At 40.7% G+C, this 23,818-nt stretch overlaps 2 protein-coding genes across 3 annotated transcripts; one reads left to right on the top strand and one right to left on the bottom strand.

Moving 5' to 3' along the window:
- The first annotated feature begins 1,771 nt into the window (after positions 1 to 1,771).
- On the top strand, positions 1,772 to 15,440 carry si:ch211-149e23.4. Its single transcript, XM_031759441.2, has 14 exons — positions 1,772 to 1,858; positions 4,307 to 4,621; positions 4,827 to 5,135; positions 8,457 to 8,741; positions 8,827 to 8,971; positions 9,770 to 9,933; positions 10,019 to 10,300; positions 10,433 to 10,732; positions 10,830 to 11,114; positions 11,195 to 11,357; positions 12,271 to 12,431; positions 12,590 to 12,665; positions 14,222 to 14,249; positions 14,358 to 15,440. The coding sequence occupies exons 1-14, from the start codon at positions 1,792 to 1,794 to the stop codon at positions 14,502 to 14,504; spliced, it is 2,727 nt and encodes a 908-aa protein (XP_031615301.2). The 5' UTR covers positions 1,772 to 1,791; the 3' UTR covers positions 14,505 to 15,440.
- rrp8 (ribosomal RNA processing 8) lies at positions 15,021 to 23,406 on the bottom strand. Of its 2 annotated transcripts, none has more exons than XM_039622906.1 (8): positions 22,953 to 23,406; positions 21,487 to 21,604; positions 21,100 to 21,355; positions 18,853 to 19,663; positions 17,002 to 17,131; positions 16,810 to 16,916; positions 16,627 to 16,723; positions 15,021 to 16,287 (listed from the first exon to the last, which is right to left on the bottom strand). In XM_039622906.1, the coding sequence occupies exons 2-8, from the start codon at positions 21,589 to 21,591 to the stop codon at positions 16,174 to 16,176; spliced, it is 1,620 nt and encodes a 539-aa protein (XP_039478840.1). In that variant the 5' UTR covers positions 21,592 to 21,604; positions 22,953 to 23,406; the 3' UTR covers positions 15,021 to 16,173. The 2 variants fall into 2 exon arrangements, with proteins under 2 accessions (XP_039478840.1, XP_039478839.1); XM_039622905.1 differs by lacking the exon at positions 22,953 to 23,406 and adding an exon at positions 21,722 to 21,931.
- Positions 23,407 to 23,818: the final 412 nt, after the last annotated feature.

The following is a 23,818-nucleotide window of genomic DNA, read 5'->3' as shown; positions in this document are numbered from 1 at the left end:
GGAACTAAAGAATTTTTTAACACAATCCCTCCATTTCAGGGGATCAGAAGTAATTGGACAAAATAAATTACTGAAAATAAAATGTTCATTTCTCATACCTTGTTGAAAGCCCATGAGCCTTGAACTCAAGGATGTCAGCAGATGCTGGGTTTCCTCGTTTTTAACGCTCTGCCAGGCAATAAACAGTAGTGTCACTACTGTGACACTACTGTGACTGGCATTCCCAAGCCATTCAAGCCATGCATTCCTGCATGGCTTGAAGCAGCAAAGTCCAATCTAGCCTCTTTATTATTGAGGCTTATGTGAGGCTTGCACCTTGCAGTAAACCCCCTGTATTTACATTAATGTAGTCTTCTTTAGTGTAGACACTGATATTGATACGCCTACATCCTGGAAAGTGTTGTTCACTTGGTTGGCAGTTGTGAAGGGGTTTCTCGTTGTCATGGCCAAAGGCTGAATCAGGAAAATGGACTCAAATGCAAACAGAGACGGGAGTCAAAACTAAATACTAAGAGACACTATGAGCTAGAATAATACAAAGAGCTAAGAGGTAACATGAAGGGATCTTTATAGAACTGCAAGAAAGTTCATCTCCATAACTTTGCTGTTGGTTAATTTCCAATATTTTTTCTCTCTGAGTAGCCTGAGAGCTGCATAAAAAGACACAAAGTCAGGACCATAAAACCAACTTAACTCATTCTGCCATAAATCTGTTTACACTGTTATAGTTCAGGGAAGTGCCTCCCTTTTGGGGTTAAATGCTCCTCTACATAATGTAAATATGTCAATTTTAGGGTGGAGACTTGATTTAAGGTCAGAGTAAGGGTCAGGTTAGACAAGTAGTAGTTATGGTGGAGTCTTCAGGAAATGTAAAGTCCTGTGAAGTAATGGAAACACTATTCTGTATGGGTGTGTGAGTATGTGAGGTAGAGAGCGAAAGAGGATGAGATATCTACCATTTTCTTTGTTGTAAAGCCAGTTTCACAGCCTACAAAAGTTCTCACTATGGCTGGCAGTTTCATACCGGATAATTCAAAAACAGCCGTTACAAACCACACGATCAAAAAAAAGATGTGTTGACAGAAATTTTTCGGTTAGGTCATTTCATTCACTGTCTTCCTTCTGTGGTCCACATGAGTCAGTGCCAAAGCGAATCAACTTTAGAGAAAGATGGCAACCTCTGACAAGCTGTGCACTGCTGAGCCTCTGCAAGACTCGCTGTTCTCTACCACAATTGTTTTTTTTGCTGCATTTTTCCTCGTAGGGTGATAAATTATGCTGAGAAAAAGTCTTTGTGAAAGAAGAAACATAAAACACACAGAGTCAAAGTGAATTAGAGGAGCATTATGCCACGAAACAATGACCAGAAGTGAGTGATTTCACAAACTGCAGGGCATGAATGATAGCGAGCTGTTTCACAGACAGGCAGTCTCTGCAGGTCCCAGGCGGGATGGGATGCATAGCTTTACCACTTCCCAAGATACTGTGCTATATGAGGTGGCTGAGTAACTGAACAGACGCATCCTGTATAACGATGCTGACAAAAACAGAACTGTAAGACATATGCAAAACACACAAGAAAACACCTACTGTTGCAAACTGAAGAAGTTGCTTTTATGTGTGTGTGTGTGCGCATGTACAGTCTGTAGGTGTATAAGGCTCACTCTTGAATATCAGCTGTAGAGGGTGTGTGCCATAAACCATGAACCACATAATACACACACCCTTTAAATACCCTGTGCCCTGCATACAGCTGGTCCATACAGTTCTGCTTCAGTCAATGACACCACCATGGGATGCTCATGGCTGTTGATTTTGGGTCTTCTCTTACATGTTGCTCATTCTTTGGAAATTCTGGGTAAGTCTGCAGAGTTACAATCCATCTGTTGCAAGTCAGCTGTATATATGCTCATTTTACTGGACCTTAAGCTCTTGTTTAACCTGAGGCATTTATACCCAGCAGGGCTACTGGCTTTCCTTACTGACTAGTCCAACTATAATTACAAATGAGTGTTAAAACTACACACTGAATGCATCACAAAGTTCTAAATAATACATTTTTTTGTGCAGCACATTCCTGATTGTATGTTTGTAATGTCAACCTGGCAGGCAGCTCATTATTAGGAATCATATGAGCTCCCTCGGTGTGACCGCAGCATTTTTTTTTTTACAGGCTTTTAAAACTAATATATGAGGGCTTTAAGATTTGGGGAAAACCCTCTCCTGGCTGTACTTATTTAAAGATTCTTCCCTTTGACTTGGTGCAGTCCTTCTGCAGTTCTGCAGAGTCACAGAGACTTCCAGCTGGAGATGAAAGTTTAAACGTGTGAAAGAGCTTCATTTTCTAAAGTCGAAAGTCTTTATTTGTTTACCACATCCCTAGTCTGCAGAGGAAGGTGTGCTTTGTGCCCCTGGTGCATTGTTGCTGTCTGGTGAGAAAAAGAAGCCCCTGGGACTCAGGAAATATGATGCAGTAGAAGAATGTGTGATTTTTCTTTCACAGTTATTACTTAGTTTGTATCCTTAAGGTGTGCCTTTTCCATTCTTGGCTGACATTTATTTTGGCACTAACCTGCAAGGGCAAATGAATTACGAGCCCACCAGGCATAATTGAACTGATATAGCATATTTCTTTCTCTTTCTTGCTTTCTCTTGCTCTTAAAAGGCTCTGGAGCCTCTCCACATTGTTTCCATTTGCTGTGATGTATAGTAAGACCAACAGCATTAACAGTGCTTGATGCAAACAGTTTAGACTGCAGCAGCCAGCTGCATATTAAGAGGTTTTCAATGAAGTAGTGCAGCAGTAAGCTGTCGTCATTTTACTCATCATGTACCTTAAGCTGAATAGAGGTTCTTGGCTCCAGCTGACTGGTAGAGCAAGCTGTGTCCTCAAGTGCACTTTGATGAAGTCTGGGGAGGAAGCAGAGAGAGAAGGGGACTTGGTATGCATTAAAGTCTGCACACTGTCCTCTCTGAGAGTGCTAAAACCTGCCAGCCTATATTAGATGCCCTCTCCTGTGAAATGCCCTAACTGTGGCTGATTTCTAAACAGTGCAGAGGACCCTGTCTGGGTGTGGATCTTATTTTGGATGGTTTTCTTTTCATTAACATAATGGAGTCCTCCATCAGATACACAGGCAGGAGACAAGGCTGCATTTATTTACTACTGTCATTGTGTGCAAGTTAAACTCTTGTCTTTGGCTTTTTCTCTGTAAACAAAAATAATTTAGCAGAATTTTATAAAGTGAAGACAATTAACTCGCTTAATCTTTTATTGATCTTTTATTTTAAAATATTATGATCCTAGGGTTTGGGGTTTCAGTTTAGGGCCTGTTGAATGCTGGGAATAGTATTTTAATTTCTTTATTATTCTAGACTGTGAGCTTTACTTCTGGTGATATTACTACGAATGAGTCTTTGATTTCTGTGTTTATTTTATGAGTGACTTATAGTTTCCTCTGTCATCTTTCTGTGCCTGTGAGTCTTCTCCTCCCTGTTATTCTTCCTCTTTTGTCTATTTCCTTTGAGGTTTGGTTATCTTTCATGTGATGTATTAGTTTCACTTCCCGTCTCTGACTGTCTTCACCTGTGTTAATTACTTTTACCTGTGTCTCGTTCTCATCCTGTTTTTCATCCTGCAGTCAGCCCTCGGTGTATAAATAGTCCCGTCTTCATCATTGTGACATTCCCTGTGTGTGCTTCCCTGTGTGTTGCCCTCTGAAACCCTTCGTATTCTCCTGTTTCCTCACTCCTTGTATTTTTGGATTTTCCTGTTGGATTTTGTTACTTTGTGGATTAAAAAAAAGAAGCTTGCTCGTTATTGACGCAGTCTGCCTCCTCTGTTTCAAACCGAGCCCCAAACTTTCCATTTTCATCCAGTTTTCTTTTCAGTTTCTTTTACTTGCAACAAATTAAATATAGTTTGTTTGTCTGTTTTAGCCTAATTTTTATATGATTTTATGTCTTTTTTTTTATTGAGACATGAGACACACAAATTCATTCTAAAACAACATATTATAATTAAGCTCAAAGCACCTCTACTGTTGTTTCTATTGGTTAGTCAATGGCAAGCTCTAATCGTGATAAAATGACCGAGGAGTTCATCACTACTGACCCAGTTAGTCTACCTCATCGATCACAGTTTTACTTAACTAGTGACAGACAATAGGCTGAGTCAACACAACAAGTAACATCTATCTTCCTGTGCTCAGTCCTCTCATCAAACCCATTCCCCCTCAAGGCATTTCTGCTTTCTCAATGTTTTCAGTTTCAAGATCTCTGAGTTGAACTTCTGATCTCTCATTAGGTTCGAGTGAAGAGCATTTTGAGAGAATCACAGCAGTCCTGGGAGAGGACATGTATCTGAGCTGTATCTATATGGGTGACAATCCTATTGACAGCAGCGAGTGGAAACAACAGATCAGTTCAAAAAAAGCCAAGCGACTGGCAGGATTTATCAATGGGAGACCATTTCAAAGAGATAACTTTTCACTCCCAGTTTCTCTCACCAACCTCACAATTCAGATTAGGGTGACCGGTGTGGAAGTAGAAGGAGAATACACCTGTGAGTTCGAATCATTTGAAGATACTTACACTGGCACTGTAATCGTCACTGTATTAGGTAAGCTAAGTCAATAACATATGATTTCTTTTCTATAACCGACTCACCTCTGTGAGAAGAAATAAGCCATATGAAGTTGCCACAAACATTTCTAAACTTAAAAGTTGTTAACTGATGCACCACCAGATTTTAATTAAACAGATGCATCATTACCCTGAGACCTGCCTATGTTACTCAACGTGTTTATTTTTCAATTTGTTCACAGTTCAACCAGAAATCAACATCACTCTGAATGCAGAGGCCATAAATGGGACTCAATATCAGTCTGTGTCATGCTCTGCCATCAATGGCAGGCCTGAGCCCCAGATCAGCTGGTTGGTGAATGGGCATCCTCCTTCAGATTTCCCCTTCATCGAGGTTGTGAATAACACCCTTCCGTCAAATGACACCTTCACCGTCAGCAGCGTCCTCCGCTTTCCCACCCACTTGCAGGACGAGGACAACGTGACCTGTGTGGTTGAACACCTGACCCTCCCACAGCCCGCGGTCACCACAGTTAGGGTGGAAACCTACAGTAAGAGCATCAGAGTTGTTGTGTTTTTACGTCCCTGTTGCTAGGTGGTGACATATTGCATTGCATTACCACTCAGACGTTTGCAATCATGCATCATGACTCAGCATCTTGCAACACAATAACTTTCTCCTGCTGAGTTTTTATGCAGCCTGTTCCTTCTCACTCTGCTCCACATGCACAGTGACAGACCATAAATCACATTGCACAGTGCTATGGATTCATGTGGGAATGCGCTCTTCCATTGAAGCTGAGTATATGGAAGCAAAAATGAAGCAACGACCCAGTAACTAATTAATAACAGTACTGTAATATGGTGCAGTGCAGTTTAATGGCTCAAGTCTAGCAGGTCAAAAGATGCACACCTGCACCTGTTGACCTGGTGAAAATCTGACTGCACAACATTAAAGCTAAAAATCCAGCATCCCAGTTAATCACGATATTTAGTTTCATAGATTTCATCAAATCATTAAAGCTGCTTTAACCAACATTTTGATATAAAAAGCGCAGGACAAAAGGAGGTGGGGTGGGGGTCAAAGTAACGAGTCCTTACTTTACCTGACTCTGCAGTTCTTCCCAGGTCCACTGAGCATTTTAGCATTTGGGTCATGATTTTGTTTCTCTTTGTTGTTTTTTTAGGGCAGCACCTTTCTGTTTTATCCACAGCACTGCAGAGCTGCAGGAACATGTTGCATGTAGAGGGTGCAGTGCAGATGACCAGTACAAGCAAAGCAGCACTCTCAGTTATTACAGAGCTGATAAAATGATAAGTTAGTTTTTCATGATTGTAAGTTAAAGACTTTAATAAAAAATATAATCTTGGTCTATGAAAGCATAACAATAAAAAGAACATTTCAGATGAAAATATAGGCTAAACACACATACAGAAGCCACGAGCTCACAGGAAAGACAGATTAATACAGCAAACATCAATATAAAACCATCCACACTGTAATTTAGTGCACCTGCAAACACTCACTCTTTAGCACAACCCTCATTGACACTGTTATTTACTGGTAAAGTCAGTAATGATAATGAGCAACCACAAAGCAAACAAACATTATACCTCTGCAATTTTGCACTGACTGTCATGAAAGCATGGTTACCATGACGAGACCCCTCACACTGTCAGTGTTCACAGGCAAAGGCAGGATGTCGGATCATTAACTACACCTAGATGCTCTACTGGTATTGGACCAAAGCAAGAAAGATTTCTCATAGTATAAAAGTTTTCCTTCACTCCGGATGAAAATTGTCACCATGTCATGTACATGTTGTTGCTAACTTAATAAATCTTAGCTCCTTGCTCTCTTCCCAGCAAATAAATATGCTTAGTACTTGGACTGTCTTCATATGTAGTGTAGTAGCAGCTGCTGAATCCGATGACCTGCCATCCATCTGTTTACAATGATGGTGGTGGTCACACTGATCAGAGACATGACAGACTCTAAGCAACCTAAGACCTGCTGTTTCCACTTCAAAGCCTAACTTAGAAAGAAAAAAGCTAAATAAAGTTAATTTTTATTCAATAAGACTTAAAATTACAGATTTTCCTGAGGTCATAGAGCAGGGAAGCTGTGGGCCATTTTTGCCTGACTTTTACACCCGAATCAGATCTATGTCATAACTTCATAACTACGTCATAACTACACCATAACTACATCATACGTCATAACATATCCCATAACCAGAACTCCATCACAACAACTTGAATGACATGGGAGGTTGTGGTGTAGAGATAAAAGGAGTTTCTTGTTACTAAATATGAACACAGAAGTCTAAATGAAGCTTTATACCGATCAGTATATTTTTGCATCTATAGGAGTCGCCCCTGCAGGCTATTTAAAACGCCATGTAGTCCATGAATTTCGCTCACCCAAGATGCCAATTCAAAAATGAATCACACAAATTTAAAGTGAAAACACAAGAAAACAGTCGGTAAAATATGGTGGTGGTAGTGTGATGGTCTGTGGCTGTTTTTGCTGCATCGGGATCTGGAAGACCTGCTGTGGTAAATGGAACCAGGAATTCTGCTGTCGACCAAAACATCCTGAAGGAGAATGTCCAGCCATCTCCTCGTGACCTCAAGCTGAAGTGCACTTGGGTTCTGCAGCAGGACAATGATTCAAAACACACCAGGAAGTCCACCTCTGAAGATCTTAAGAAAAACAAAATGAAGACTTTGGAGTGGCCTAGTCAAAGTCCTGACCTGAATCCGATAGAGATGCCTTGGCATGATCTTAAAAAGGCGGTTCATGCTTGAAAACCATCCAACGTGGCTGAATTAGAACAATTCTGCAAAGATGGGATCGTCAAATTTCCTCCACAGGGCTGTAAAAGACTCTTTGCCAGTTATCACAAATGCTTGATCGTAGTTGTTACTGTTAAGGGTGGCCCAACCAGTTAGGTTTAGGTTTAGGGGGTAATCAGTTTTTCACACATGGACATGTAGGTCTGGATTGTTTTTCCCCTTAATAATAAAAACCTTCATTTAGAAACTGCATTTTGTGTTTACATGTGTTATTTTTGTTTGATGATCTGATTGAAGTGTGAAAAACATACAAAAAATAGGCGATTGGGAATCGGGGGCAAACACTTTTTCACACCACTGTATATGTTTGGTAACAAAGCTTTAAATGCTTTCTTCATACAATCATATTAATATGTACAGCATTACAGCCTCTTACTGCTGTTTCATTGGCAGACCTTCTAGTAACAGTCCTATTAATGTAAGCCACACCACCCAGTTCATTTGTCCATAATACATTTCCACTTCACTGAAGCACAGCAGCTTAGGTCATTTTCAAACTGCAGTGGTTAAATGCAGACATAACTTTATGTGTTAACAGATGGAATTTTTTAAAAGCCAAAGAGCATTAACTCACTCCAAATGTGTGCACACCCCTGCCCGGCACCCAATTTATTATGAGGTGTTAACCCACTTGCTCATTAGAAGCATTTGACTGTTGCGTAACACCAAAACTTTTACGTATTTGATAATAGACTCTGATCTATGCTGATTCCTCATATTAAAGCCTGCGGTTCTCTCAGCTTTGGTTGGGTAGCAGCTGGGCCAGACATCTGCTCTCAGCTGCAGCTCAGCCAACAGATGGGACAGGTGATAAGCCTAAGTCAGCACTCTCCAAACCCAAGCAGAAGCTCCTCATGGCGTGTGTTTAGCTAACATTCAGCTCATCCGGCCCCAGCTTCCTATTTAACCAAAACACCCTGAGCCTCTACTTGCTATCTGACTTTTTAATTTGCTGGAAAAAACATTAGAGCTTGTGAAAAATAACTCTTCTTGCCCTTCTTCCTGCTCTGCAGCAAGGCCAAATGTGACTATTAAAGCGGAGATGGTACAGCAAGAAGACGGAAATGATTTCTGGGTGGTCTCTTGCATTTCATCTGGAGGGAGACCTGACACTGACATCTCTTTGGCTTTGAACACGGCTGAAGAGCTGGAGAGAGAGAACGACACAGACTCAGACATACAGAGAGTCTCAGTCCGCCTCCCTGTAACAGAATACGGGGGTCACAACATCACTTGTGTGTTTGACCATCCAAAATTTACACAAAAGGAGTCACAAGCCCTAACACTGCCAGTTTTCTGTGAGTACAATCAGTGTTGAATAAACTGCTAATGCTCAAGAGGTAACAGAGGAACAGAGTTTGTTTTGTTTTTTTTTATCTACAGATTTGGCTGCAGGTCAGTTGTACTCAGACTTGGAAGGGAACAGCAATGACTTTGAAGATGTGGAGCTGCAAGAAGAGGAGACTGAAGCTGTTATCAGACTTGAGGTCGAAGCGAATGTGCCACGCTACAATGTTATCTGCAAAAAGTAGGAAATATTTGGTGTCAAAGGGCTACTCCATCAATTTCATATATCGTGGAGACTTGTGTTCGAACTCTAAAAATGATCATTGTAACAGACAGACTGTGTTATGAGCTGGCATGATGATAAAATCCATCATGTTAGGAAAGGTTAAGGTTGAGAATCTGATACAAAGTAAGTCCACTCCATTATTGTGCACAAATATGATTGTGAAAGACAGATAAAAATGACCTATTAAAAAAAGTATCAATGGGAAATTGCCCATTAATGACAAAATAAGAAGTATATTCATCAGTAAGTGCTGGTACTGTGTTTATTTTACCTATTTTACCTTATTAGGTGCAGTTGTTCAACTGTGCATCAGTGCAAATATCTAATCAGCAACTGAGTGAATTTAGGTCATGGTCGAGTAACCTGCAGAGAAACACTTGTTGGTGCTGGATGGGCTGGTTCAGATATATGGGAAACTAATCACATAACCAAAAGAAAAGGAGCAAAAAATGAACAGTACATGCAAAAATAATATGCTTTTTCAGAAATAAAAACAAGCTTCAGTCACACTTTTTTCATGTATATATACAGTGAAAGAATATACACATCCTCCACAGGATATGTAGGTAGTTTCAGTGGTGGCACATTTGGTGGCACAAAAACCACAAGTGACTGTTAGCAGGAACCATTTTTAGATACATTTTCTGATTCAAATGTTTATTTATTCAAGCTCTGTTTTCATTTTGTATTCTTATATTAGGACAAATGAAAACATTTCTGAATTCCTGCATATTTTGCATACCTGCCCTCCAGAGATGATGGCCCCTTGCCTGAGAGTGTGAAGCTGGTGGACAAGAGCCTTAGACTCCAGGGCCCTGTGGATCTTCAACACGCTGGTCTTTATGAATGCATCTTCTCTTATCAGCACCTTACAGCAGTGCTGCGGTTCAATGTCACTGTTAAACCTATACAACAAGGTAGGTGAAACTCTGCTTTGACCTTCTCTATCATCTGACTATGAAATATTGATGTGAACTCTTCTCTCTATATGTTTCCCATCAGTTCCTCCTACAATACGAGTTGATTTGCGGACTGAAGATGGACGCAGAGTGATTGAGTGCTCAGCAGATGATGCTGTTCCTGCAGCCAACATGTCCTGGCTTCTACCAGAGGGTGTGTCTGAAGACTTTTGGTTCAACTCCACTTCTCATAATGGAAGCCACTCTGTCAGGGGGTTTGTACTCCTCCCTCCCTGCTTGCCTTGGGAGCTCACTGCAGAGTGTGTGATAAATCACCCAGCATTTGAAAAACCAGAGAACAGAAGCATAACACTCCCTCTTTGTGGTATGTTCAACAAATCAAGCAACCAACTCTAATTTCTTATCAGTAGCGGATATATGTGGCCATAGATTTAATTTTTGTTCATCAAGTGGAAGCCCTCCACTTCCTGTTATTACACTTCTCTTTCCTGCACAGCTCACCCTAACATCACAGTCAACACCAGCACTGAGTGGAGACAAGGTCTGAAGTACACAAAGGTGCAATGCTCTGTGGACAGCGCCCCTCCGGCAGCAGTTATAACCTGGCACGTACGGAACACCAACAACAGCATCGATAGCCTGGTGGAGACCAAACAGCAGGCTGATGGTCTGGTATTCGCTCGCAGCTCTATACACTTCCTGTCCTCTCTCTATGCCGGTCAGAATTTGACTTGCATAGTAAAGCATCCGAGCCTGGAGGCAGAAGAGGAAAGAACAATAAACATTCCTGTGCACAGTACGCTAGTCATTTCTTAGAAATATTTCCTTCTATGACACAGACAACCTCACACGGTTGCTCATCCCCTTCCTGATACCCCCCTTTTCTTTTTCAGAAGCCCCCCTGCTGAGCGCATCTGTGGTGAGACAACAAGACTCTCATCTCTGGCTGGCAGTGTGCGAGTGCACAGGGGAGTGTTTCGAGACAAACCTTGCATGGGACCTTCCCGAAAAAAACGAAAGGCAAACCTCCGTGCACTCAGAATATGAAAGAAACTCAATGAATGTCAGGGTGACTTATGAGTTTCCTCTGGACCGTCATGAGGGGCAAAACCTGACTTGTGTGTACCATTTTGAACCAGGGGTCACACAGAGAAGGACTGTTCATGTGCCCAGATACTGTAAGAGCAACAGAAACAATACTCGTGTGAACACTAACGCACAAAGTTCATCTTTAATATTTCTACTGTTTTTTTGCCAGATATCTCTTCTCTGAGAGTCCTGAACTTCACGACTCCTCTGCAAAGCCGCTACAGCGATCAACCTGTTGTATACAGACTGTCCCTCGACAAGAATCATCACAACCAGAAAATACTGCTCGAAATTGAAGGCAACGTGCCAGAGTACGAGCTCAGCTGTAAGAGGTGCTGTATCCTGTGTTTCAAACCACCTTTCATAATGAGGAAGCTGAACATAGTGCACTGCACAAAAATCTGTGCTCTCACAATTAAGAAGTAGCTCTCTGAAAATATAAGTTGAGTTATTTACGTAAAGAGCTTAATGCAATAGCCAACGGCTGCAAGGAGATAGCTCAACTTTGCTTTATCTGGGAGCAGGCAAACAACTAGGCTCTGTTAAAAACAGTACCTTTAGTACCAGGTGCATTAACTTTCCTACTGTTGTCAAAAAAACAGTAGCCTGTCCAATTATAGTCTCAGCTGGCAGGAGGTCTATCTAATATCTATTATCTACCACCTAATCATGATCAGGAAGTTCCTGTGAACACACAAAATTGAGTGTTCCCACAGTAGTAGAGGAAGTAGAAGAAGCAACACATTGTCATAGAGCACGATTTATTAGGGGGTATTTTACCGTTTAAATAAAGGCAAATAATTACCCTGGTTCTGTCCATTTGTACATTTTTTTGTTGATTTTTTTGTAACCACATGTGAACAACTTTTGTAATGCAGAGTAATGTGCAGAGATTTCTTAACCAACTTTCCACCTGTTTTCAGTCTTTCAGCTAAAATGATTTTACCAGCTAAGAACTGATCTGGCACATAATGTCTGTAATGGAAACTTTTACACTTTTGGTTTTGTTTTGGGGTTTTTTGGCACAATGTTAAGCGTTAAAGTGAGCTTTAGGGATAGTGGTGCAGAGCCAGCTTAGCTCTTTTCTTGCTTTCACTCTGTAAGCAAAGTTAAGCCAGTTATCTACAGCATCCCATTTACTGTACAGACAGAGTGATTAGAGTTTTATTTAACCCTCAGCAATACAGCACATGGCTATATTTCCCCCAAAATGTCACTTAAAGTTGTAAATTCCTGGTATTTCAGGAGTGATGGCTCATTTGTGCAAACGGAGGGATCTGCAATGATCTTCCAGTCAGAGCTTGCAGAGCTGAACAAAGGCCTGTACACCTGCTGGGCATCCTTCTGTCACCACACTGCTACAGTCAGCATTCAGGTGGAAGTCACAACTAGGCTTGAACAGCTCGGTACGTGTCTGCCATGATGGGCTTTTGCACTCAGAGGAACATGACACAATAGAGAGATACTGATATTATCTGCATGCCTACGTGCGTAACCAGTTTCACTGTGAGGTTTTCTGAGATGTTTGGCTGATATCAGTTTCTTTGTGTGTTTTGTGTTGCAGCTCTCACATCCATGATTTGCATCTCTTCAGCATTAGCCCTCGTTCTTATCTCTGTCATCATCCTCTGTGTGTGCTGGTGAGTTAAGCGCTTCCACAGGTGACAAACAGCAACTCGGCAGGTGATGCGCTGACGTGCAAATGAGGGCAATGTTGCCGATGGCACAGAGTACTAGACAAACAGGATGTGTGGATCGTTAACCCAACTAACCAAAACCCCAGTACCAAGCTGTTATTCACAAACAGGAAGTAATGTGGCTGACGCAGACAGGTGCCTCTGCCACCACAGCCCTGCTTGCAGACAGGTAGAGGACAGAAAAACAGATTTAATTTCCAAGTTCCTGTTCTGGCTTTTAGCGGTGTTACTTCTGGCAATCTGTGCAGCAGACTGCTGTTCGCTGGCCAATTATCATCACCGACACTTTGCAAAAGAGAAGGTAAAATGTGCAGAAAGTCCACATGTTCGGAAGTTATTAGTATAATAAAATTCAAGTTGCCATTCACCAGCGAAAAAAAATCCACAAATTCATCTCTTAATCCTGTTGCTGTTGGAGAAAGAGTCACATCTTTTAGTACTGATGTGGGATATCTTTCACAGTCCTAGAACTGTTAATGGTTTCTGCCTCCAGAAGCTTCCACATTTCCACATTCACTGCCAAATCTAACTTCTCACAAGAATGTCTGTCAGGATCAGATCAAGCCCTGCTGTGAATAGAGCTGCACAAGAGTGGTTTACAGGTTATTTCAATACGCCTGTCACTCTGACTGGAACATTTGGTGAAGGTGCCATTGGCTGACGGAGTCTAGGCGCGTTATCCCATGCTCCAGTGGGAGGGTCCTGTCAAGTTAATTTGGGAAGGTCAGGCACCCAGTGAACAACAAGAAAACATGACTCCCCACAGAGGAAAGTTATTTTGGGACTAATGTCAACCCCCCACTCCTCTTTCCCTCATCTCCAGTGCTGCATGGGGACATTTTTTTGTCAGCAGCAGGACATCACTGGGTTTGTGTCACTGAGGTCGCAGTGTACAAAGTGAGCGTCTGCTTTTGACACCAGAGATCAATGATGAAGGCTTGGGTCACCACTCGTATTCATTGATATTCCCGTCACATATAATGCATTCACCTCTGCAGCTTGCTTATTTGAATTGACTCAGTGTGGCCAGTTATGTCACAGTGCCATCTAGTGGTGAAATCTCTCACAAATATTTTAAAGCAGGTTAATTTAAATTGAACTGAATAATTGTCTTTGGTTCACCAAGTCACAAATCAATTCTTAATAAAAATATACTGATAGTAATCAGAAGTCATTCATACATATACATACATAAAACATCAATCAAAATATAGAAATCACATCACAGCATCTTATTATTCAGTATACTAATTGCATTTGGCACAAAATGCACCCTATAATGTTGTCCTGGGGCCATTTGATCAAATCTGATTCAAGAGGGCGTTTTTAGTCAGCAATAGACTGAGCTTTCTGTAAGGCAGCAGTGTGATACAGCTTATCTAATGATATTTTTCCAGCAGTTCTGACAATCTTGTCCAGTTTGTTCCTGTTTGCCACAGTCAGGTTGCCATACCAGACTGAGATAATTCACCATTCAACCTCTGTTTTTTGTTTTACAGCCAAAGAAACAGCAGGAAAGAGCACAAGGTACGTTTAAATCTGATGATTTTCTCCAGTTTGCTAAGTGTCTCAAATCCCAAACTAAATTCAACAACTCCTTTCCTCCATATCTCCATCTGTCTCCGTATAATTCAGGAGGAGTATCTCTCAGCCTTGACATCCCTCATGCAGGACCCCGGCTCCCCTGAGGTGAAGAAGCCAGCAGTAACAGAAAAGGACAGCAAAGAGAGCACTCCTATGGTCAATTACTCCATAGTCATTGACATCAAGAGTACAGTGTGAAGACAACAATGCTTTGCGGGGCTTTTTAAACCACATCCAGCTGTGCACAAACTAGGTGTGGCATCTTAGTGAAACTGTAGCACTCTTTATTCAAGTGTTTTGTTTTTCTGTAGCACTGAAGTAAAAAACTGTGTATATATCCTGAATAATGTGAGATTTTGAGCAGATTAGCATTGATGACTTTACTGTTTAAACTAAAGACAGTATAAAAGATGTACGTAGTCACCCATTGATACTAGACTCCACATTCTGAAGCCTCTGTGTTAGTGTAACCACAGTAGCTTTTTGAGCCATGACCTCACATATTTGTACTAGAGGGTGGAGTGCTAACAAACTATTCATATTCATACATTGTAACATATCTGGTAATTAGCAGTAACTCGCAGACTAATAAAATACTCATTAGGCCATAATACTAGACTCCTGCAGGAGACACAAATCCCTATGGGAAAGGGCAGGTGCTTTAAAAAAAACATCTGCGATATCAAACCATGCAGCGCTGCCTGCTGTGGCGACCAGGCCATAATACTAGACAGCACAAAAAGTCCAGTTCTGTAACGGAACAGGTTACAACTACGTCTGCAGACACACACAAGGTAATAAGATGGATGACTTATTTAAAACAATTAAATACAAAAATGAAATGCAAAATGCATCCACCCTTGAGTTATTATGAAAGGGAAAAGCATCCATAGAAATCAAAACTGGGTTTTTTTTTCACCATCCTGTAAATATTTAACATGAGCCACTCCCTTTTGAAGCTAGCTTCAACAGCACTTAGGAACTGCAGTTTGGGGCACTTGCTGGCTTTTTTATTCAAATGCATAAAATTTGCACTTTTAGAAAAAAACAAAAATCTTACTTGAATTTTTCATTATTACAGTTTATTTTCAGATGTATATTTTTGATCTGTCAATAAAGTGATTCCAAAGTAAATATCTTTCATCTTTAACTTCTTACATTTTTAACAAACTCATTACAAGCACAGCAAATAGTCCCACATACTGATGACTGTCACACTGCTCCAACATGAAAAAAAGTCCTTCTAGTGTCTTTGCAATGCTTAATTAGTCAGGACCATCTGCTATGACAAAAGGAGTGAAGCTATAAATACATTTCTGTACTATGTGTGATTCAGCTGTAAATAGACTGAACTGCAGCTTCTCTGCAGCACTGTTATGCCCTCTTGTGGAAAATAATAATGGAGTCAATTGTTTGTTCATATACAGTAATTGTAATAGGGTTAGGGAATGAAATGTTGAGTCTGAAGGATCACAGACATCACATACAATTATTTTTAAAAGTTTATATTTTTAAAGACTTTTAAAGGTTTTCCAACAGCAATTGTAGCACTTACAGAGTTCTCTTAGAAAACTCTGTCGCCAGGCTATTTTTGATTTTGTACCCAACACAGTGACTTACTCCAGGACTGTAAATACATTTCTTATTTACAGTATTTGAGTAAACCATACAATCAATGATCTGAGCATTGTGTGCTGAGAAACTGTGCATCCACGTTGATACTGATAAACAGACCTCTGTTTTTGGTATCAAAAATATACCAAAAAATATGATACATTTAAGTGTATATTAACTGTGACTCCATGAAGCATTGTCCAGTTATGTACTGATGCACAGAGAAGTTATTTTATGAATTCCTATTACATCTTCATCTCTTCTTATAAACACAAGGCTTCAACTGCAGCCCAACTTTCTTCAGATTTTCTGGAGCCTTTCCCGTCTTCACAAATTCAAAGGAGTAGAAATGACTATTTTCTGTGTCCTGAAAGGAAGAAAAAGACAAAATAACGGTAATTCTAGCAGACAAACATGAATGTTTAAGCAACTACTCATCATGTGGTCCAAGTGTTCTTCAGACTCAGTTGTTTAGATGACATTGATCTACTTGTGACAAATTTATTAAGCATTTTTCAGCTACAGGCTCTTAAAAGGGACAACGACAAAAGAAAGAAAATACACCTGTACACAGTAAATATTATATATTTTACATGTTTGATTCAGCCCTTCATCTTATAACTGTGACACACTTTCATATTTTTAAGGAGGAAGAAGTACTTGTTTTCCTGTAAACATAGTCCCAAGCATCACCCTTTTTTCTCACCTTCGACACCATCTTGAATCCAAGACTTGACAGTGCAGTGATGAAGTTTCGCACGTTGTCGAATCTGCTTGCCACTTCTGCTATTTTAAGGACTCCTCTGCAACAAAGGTGCCAAAAAAAACAATGAGAAACGCAGTGTGTGCACGACATTAAACACATGCATATGCAGAATCCGTGTCACACCTCTTTTTTAGCACTCGATTGGCCTCTGCTAAAAAGTCCGCCAGGTTGGTCCCCATGAGGGACAGACAAAACACAGCGAGGTCCACAGAGCCGTCATTAAGAGGCACCTGCACAGACACGGGGTGTTGCATTTTAGTTCCATTTTACGACAATTGCAGAGATTGTGTGGATATTTTGCAGAAAGACACTCACGTGGGCCATGTCACAGACCGTAACCAGCTCACAGGTGGCTGCCAAGTCAAAGCTATGAACTTTGTTCTTCACGCTGCGCGCTATTTTACAGTCACCGCAACCAAAGTCGGCAACCACGAGAGAGGAAGGTCTGCAAAATAAAAAAAGCATACAGTAGATTGTTTATTTTAGTCAGAACTGCTGATTGTCTTCTGACAAACTGCTGATGTTAACGATGCAATCTTCTCACAGCAGCAAAACGAGGCATCGATTAAACACCCACAGTGCAAAATTATCAGCTGCGTGAGTCCTCGCTGTCGGGAGTGTGCAGCAGAGTAATCTCTTCTGTTTACCGTTTACAGCAGATAAATGATGTCAGCATCAGGAGTTCTACATGAAGAATTTCTTCTTACTCTTGAGATGAACAGAGATGGTCTGGAAATGTTTTGGGGAAAGTCGGAAAATAACAGTGTACTCAGCACACCGTACTTTCTGCTCAAAATATGATGAATCGTTCAGATGTTGAGCTGAGGTGATTAAGAATCTCCTGTCTTAAGCAGTTTTACACATGCACTGCAAACATTGAACTTTTTCCAGACATTACCAAACACAGATGCATGTGAGAACACAAATGTTTGAAGCAAATGAAGCAGATGTGATCTCTGTTCCAGGTGAATTTATGGTGAGCCAGTGGGTGTCCCAACCCCACTGCACGCTCTATGCAGACAGGAACCCAACTAAGGATTTCCACTTGTATGAATATGATGCCTAATAATGACAGAAACCTCTCCCTATTCTCTTTTTTATATATACACAATGTCACATTGTTTAATGGTCATTTTAAATATGTCCAAAGTTTCCCATGGTGAGGTCACTGTATGTAATCCCTTCAGTAAATACTCAGTTTCAGGCAGTTTTAGGCAGGATATCCTTAACATGGTGATCTGAGGTGGCACACAGCTCTGTGAAAATAGCAGCCTTGTTGTCCAGTCCTTGTGCTGGACAACAAGGCTGCAATTCAGAAGAAAGTTGGTTTAAAGGGAAAGGAGATAAAATAGTTTGTTTAGACAGGTGACGAACAGAGGGGCTAAACTCAAAAGCATTATTTTGAAGGGTGAATCAGGCAAAGTCCAAGAAAAAAGATGGAGGTGGAAATGAGCACCAAAGACCCACTTTAAGATCATCCTGTGATGAAAAGATCTTAAAGCACAATTCCATCAGTGCACAGTGAATTTTTTTGACAAACCAACTTATTCAGTCAGACAACACACTGCAGTGCAGACATTTAAGATTTAATTTTAAACTTCTTGTGCTCAGAGGTCCTCTTCATAGCTTTTCCTTGCCTCCAAGGGACTTTTTCATCACATGAACTTGTCTTAAAGAGGTGGGCTTTGTTATCATCAGGTTAATTGTTTCTGTTTGAAACGCTGCCCAAGGATTGTTATAGCAAAGCCATTATCAGGCATTCTCACACTTTCTTGACCACAGAGCACTTTAACTGGTCTGTGCTCCAAGCCCCAATTCAATTAATGCTAAAGCAGTTTAAATAAATGGATACTCCCAGCTGTGCTCTTAAACGTCTTTGGAACTATTTGTATTCTAAAACATTTCAGTGTTTATACTTCATGGATATATTACCTGATTGTTTCACAGTCATATCACAGCTTCTACTGGCCCAAAGGTTAAAAGGGTGGGAGTAAGGAACACAATGTGCTTGTTTGGGTTATTGGTGTAAATGTGTATGCCAGCTATAGGCATACACATTTAAAAAATTTGGCACAATTTTTTAAATTTGTAATCATGAAGATTCCTTGGTTGTGGACAAAAATCTATTTCATGCATTAACATCACAGAAAATTGAAGGTTTCTCACTTTTTCTGAATGTAAGAGATGATGGCGTCCACTGGATTGGCGGGCCACCTCTGAACCTGAGCCGTGTAACCTTTGTGGTAGATCCAGAAAGCCTGTGGGTCCTGCTTGAACATACGCTTGGCCTCACCGCTGGACGTGCTGTACAAAACTTCGTTAATGTAGCGGAAACGAGCGGCCTCCAACCGCTGCTCCATCCGGGACCTGAGGGAGGCAGAGCGGTCTTGTTTCACCTCTTCCTCTGACGCTGCCGGCTTATCTTCCTGCTCTGCAGGAGTCTCGTGGTGCTCCGTCTCCTGGTTGTGCAGCATCCTCTGCAGCTTCTGTCTTTTCAGACTCTGAGCTTTGCTCTGCTCAGGTTTCAGTCTTTTCATGGGGAACTGCTGCTGATTAACTTTAATCTCCACTGCAGGTTCACATGTTTTCTGTTCTGATCCATCAGCAGAAAATTCAGGCACACATTTTTGAACTGGGACACACTTTGTTTCTTTCTCATTACTCGCCTCCTCAGGGTGTTTCTGATTTTTCTTCTTCTTTTTTTGATTGTTTTTGCCAGTGTTGCCGTTGCTATGTGAATCAGGTTTAACTACTTCCTTAAGTTCGTGTTTACCCACAGACTTTGCTTTATTTACTTCCTCCTCAGGCTGTTTCTGGCGGTATTTATTTTTACATTTCCTCTTATTCTTCATTTTGTTTTTCCACTGTTTTCTGCTGATCTTTTCTGTGTTCTGTGGATTGTTTACATTCACCAGTAATTCAGTCATTTCTTTATTCTTCTCCTCCCCTGAAGATGTGCCATTTGCCTTTGAAGATCCTTTTGGAAGAAAACAAAGAAAAACAGTTTAGTCAATATTTTACACTCAGGAAAGATTGAGGTTGGTACTATGTACTATGCAAAACCCCTAATTTCTTTAAGTTTTTCTTCCAAGGAGCCAGACTTTTGGAATGATGTAGTGATCTTGAGCAATAGTTCTCCAGGCTTTCTGAAAGACTTAAGTCTTAAGTTTTTTTTGGGACATTGGCTGCTTCTTCACTCATTTCTATCCTTCCACCTGACCATTTTCAGGGCAAAGAAAGACATCTAACACAACTAGTTTTGAATTGTTACTTGCAGCCTGTTGCAAGAGCATAATTTATGCCAATTTATTGGGTTGAATCAACAAAAAAAACCTTACCTTGCTCAGCTTTTATACTTTTATGCTTGTGTTTTGTTTTGTTTTTTTATGTATTTTTGCACCACAATAGAGAAGCTTCGAGAAGGCCAGAAGGTGTTGCACTGTGTCTTTTTCGCTCTAGAGAAAGCATATAATATGGACAGAAGTATGTGAAGATGTCCAGGACATGAGGACACCGAGGCTGTGGTGGGGTGTGCAGTAAGAGGCACAGACTCCCTTTTTGTTTCCACTGGTGAAAGATGAGTTTAGGCAGGATTCTTATGGACAATGATGTTTGCAGATAACACTGATCTGTAGTGAGAGTGTGTGGAAGAGAGCCTGGAGAGGTGGAGGACAGAATACATGTGTGTGAATGAGAGGGGGACATGTGTAACAGTGAAGATGGAAGAATTAGAGGTCATGAAGGTGGACAAGTTAAAAGACCAGGGCAAGATCATCAAACACAACAGATAATTAGCAGAAAGTGCAGGCTGGGTAGAGACGAGTGACAGAAGAACAGCCTGAAACGTGAAAGGGAAGATTTACAAGATGGTAGTGAGACCTGCTGTGATGTAGAGTTTTAAGACAAAAACATAAGAGGCATACCTGGATGTGACAGAGTTGAAGATGCTAAGATTTTCACTGGGAGTGACACAGTTAGACAATACTAGATATGAGTATGCTGAGCAGTTTAGAGATAGAGTTAGAGAGGCAAGGCAAGGCTGAGATGGTTTGGACATGTGCAGAGGAGGGATGCTGGACATATTGGACAAATGATGCTGAAGAAGGAACTCCCAGGCAGGAGAAAAAGAGGAAGAACTCAGAGCGGATTCATGAATGCAGTGAAAGAGGACATGCAGAAGGTTGGTTGACAGAGGAGGATGCTAGGGACAGGGTGAGATGGAAACAAATGGCCCCTAAATAGATGAACTAATTTCTCATTTTCTTAAAAAAAATACAAAGAAATGAGACGTGACTCAAGACTTTGCACAATACTGTACATCCAAATACTCCAATTACAGATGCCGGATTAAAAACTCTAATGTGGCAGACCACTGTGTCAGATTTCTAAGCTTATAACCAGCTAATTACTCACCAGCTTTATTGTTTTTCTTCCTCTTTTTTGGTGCAGGTTTCTCCTCCTTTAGGAGCTGGTCTATGTTCTCTTGCTGCTCCTCTGGTTTTTCTGCAAGTTTTCTCTTTTTTCTTCTCTTCTTCTTTGTCCTAATGTTTGATGGAGCTTCTTCGGAGTCTTCATCACTGTCCTGTTTATGGTTGTCGCTTTTCCACTCTGGTACTGGCCCCAGAGTCTTCAGTGTCCGCATCAGGCTGCTTTTACCCACAACCTTGGGCTGATCAGAGGATCACAGCAGGTTGAATAATATATTTTTAAAACGAGTAGAGACTACGATAAGTAGAAACATAGTAATGCTTTGCGAGAATAAAGTGCTAAGTTTTACGTAAGCGCAAAAGAAACACGTACCTTCACATTGATGCCACTGCTTGTCTTCTTGGTGTTACTGAGGGCAGGTTTACTCAAAACTTGAGCCTCTTGTTCATCATTCCAGTCTTCATCCTCATTAAACATGTTTCTGTGTGTCCTGTTAGAAAAACGCACACCTTTGTAAACCGCTGCTGGAGATGAAAAATCTTTCGAGCGCACTTCTTTGCTATCAGAGAGCTAACCTATAGTCCTATATGATGTCTGAGCTACTCACGAGTTTGTTTCTCAGGCAGCAAAACGAGTTGACCTACGTGTCAGAGGAACTCTTCCCGCTGTTTGCATGAAACGATTTTATCTAATGAACGTGTAACTAATACCTACTAATACCTAAAAAAAAAAAAAAAAAGTTATTCTCAAGCAAAAGCCACGTTGGTTTGGTGTCATGCGCGTCAAGGGAGCAAAACAGAGCTACGGGCGCACATAACTGACGTAAGCACACCGGAGATATCTGGGAAATGGCGTTTTCCGTGATGACGTTGATAAACATTCAGCTTCTCTTAATTTTAAGGATTTTAAGTTGTATTATTAAAAACAACTTAAAAATTGTTAAAATAAAAATGCAACTCTTCAGTAGCTCCGATGATTTTCAGGAAAATATAGTTTTACAAAGATTTCTCTCACCAAACATGTCTCTGAATAATCAAAATTAACAGTGTTTTTGTTAGGATATTATATATTTTTAAGATCCAATATTAACAACAATAAACAGACGGACTGACTTAAGTAAACCTACTTATCAAATACACAATATATTTGTTGCATAATTGTTATATTCTGTAATTAGGGACACACAAAAGGACACACCGTGTTTAATAAATTTAAAAAGACGTTTTTCCTTTTTACTTGAAATTTGAAACTTACTTTACTTGAAATTATTTATTGATATTTATTTACTTAAAACTAGTAAATTAGCAGGAGGGGATGATTCCCAGACCATTGAGGCCATATGTATGTTCTTAATCACTTGTAATTAAAAACTTCATAAACATCATATTACATACCATGCAATATGACAAGAAATGTTCTGTTTAAAGATAGATTTTCCCCTTTACAGACCCCAAAATGTGTCTGTAACATGTCTTTGCGTTTATGATTAGAGACAGAAGAATGAAGAATTTAAACTTAATCTGCAGACACTACAAACAACAGACAGTTTTATTTACATGTTTACCGCTTAAGTAGACCCACCAGGAAAGCTCCTTCCATTATATTGTTCATTTGTTTGTTTTTAAAGTAAATAAGCAGAAAGATCTATGTCACTTCAGAAAATTTGACTATTTAGACTGACCCTCTGTAAAACTCAGATCCTTTACAAGGTTCAAAAAGGTTCTCCAAACCAATTCAAATCATCGTGTGTGCGTATGTGTGTGTGTGTGTGTGTGTGTGTGTGTGTGTGTGTGTGTGTGTGTGTGTGTGTGTGTGTGTGTGTGTTCGAGAAGGCCTACCTGGAGGAGATTAGGAACCTGGAGACCTGGTGCCAGGAGAACAACCTCCTAAACGTCAGCAAGACTAAGGAGCTGATCGTGGACTTCACTACAAAGCAGGTGAGGAATTATGAGCCCCTGATCATCAATGGCACGCCAGTGGTGAGAGTGGACAGTTTTCGGTACCTGGGTGTCCACATCACTCAGGACCTTCTTATGGTCCAGCCACATTAAGAACCTGGTTAAGAAAGCCTGACAGTGTGTCTTCTTCCTCAGAAGACTTAGAGACATCCATCTGCCACTGAGGGTGCTCAAGAACTTTTATTCCTGCACCATCGAGAGCGTCCTGAAGGGAAACTGCACCTGGTTTGGTAACAGTACCAAGCAGGACAGACAAGATCTGCAAAGAGTGGTGCGCTCAGCCGAACGCATCATTCGATCAGAGCTTTTGTGTGACAAATAAAATTTGAATTTGATTTGAATTCAATATATGCTGTAGTTCAGGGGTGTCCAAACCCAGGCCTCGAGGGCCGGTGCCCTGCAGGTTTTAGATGTGTCCTTTATCCACGGATGATTCAAAAAGCTAAATTACCTCCTGAACATGTCTTGAAGTTCTCCAGAGGCCTGGTAATGAACTAATCATTTGATTCAGGTGTGTTGACCCAGGGTGAGATCTAAAACCTGCAGGACACCGGCCCTCTAGGCCTGGAGTTGGACACCCCTGCTCTAGTTGGAGGTCTGACATCAGTTGTCTGAGTCTGTAGTGTGTAACATTAAGTCTCAGAGCAACATGTTATGGACTACATGTTTTGACATGGTGGCATTTATTGTAATCCTGATCTGAGCTTCGTATTTTAGATTTTTGTACACATAAAATGTAATTATTT

The sequence above is a fragment of the Oreochromis aureus genome, linkage group 14 (assembly GCF_013358895.1).
Source record: "Oreochromis aureus strain Israel breed Guangdong linkage group 14, ZZ_aureus, whole genome shotgun sequence".
NCBI classification, from domain to species: domain Eukaryota; kingdom Metazoa; phylum Chordata; class Actinopteri; order Cichliformes; family Cichlidae; genus Oreochromis; species Oreochromis aureus.
The sequence above is the reverse complement of the archived record's forward strand: the minus strand, read 5'-3'. Positions and strand labels throughout refer to the sequence as shown.

Excerpts from the sequence above, each read along its gene's own strand:
- si:ch211-149e23.4 (XM_031759441.2), top strand. The coding sequence starts at position 1,792 with ATGGGATGCTCATGGCTGTTGATTTTGGGTCTTCTCTTACATGTTGCT. Across the intron at positions 4,622-4,826 it reads TGTAATCGTCACTGTATTAG|TTCAACCAGAAATCAACATC; the intron begins GTAAGCTAAGTC and ends ATTTGTTCACAG. Across the intron at positions 8,972-9,769 it reads TACAATGTTATCTGCAAAAA|AGATGATGGCCCCTTGCCTG; the intron begins GTAGGAAATATT and ends CCTGCCCTCCAG.
- rrp8 (XM_039622906.1), bottom strand. The coding sequence starts at position 21,591 with ATGTTTAATGAGGATGAAGACTGGAATGATGAACAAGAGGCTCAAGTT. Across the intron at positions 21,356-21,486 it reads GCAGTGGCATCAATGTGAAG|CCCAAGGTTGTGGGTAAAAG; the intron begins GTACGTGTTTCT and ends TCCTCTGATCAG. Across the intron at positions 17,132-18,852 it reads ATCTCTTACATTCAGAAAAA|ACCTTCCTCTCTCGTGGTTG; the intron begins GTGAGAAACCTT and ends TTTATTTTGCAG.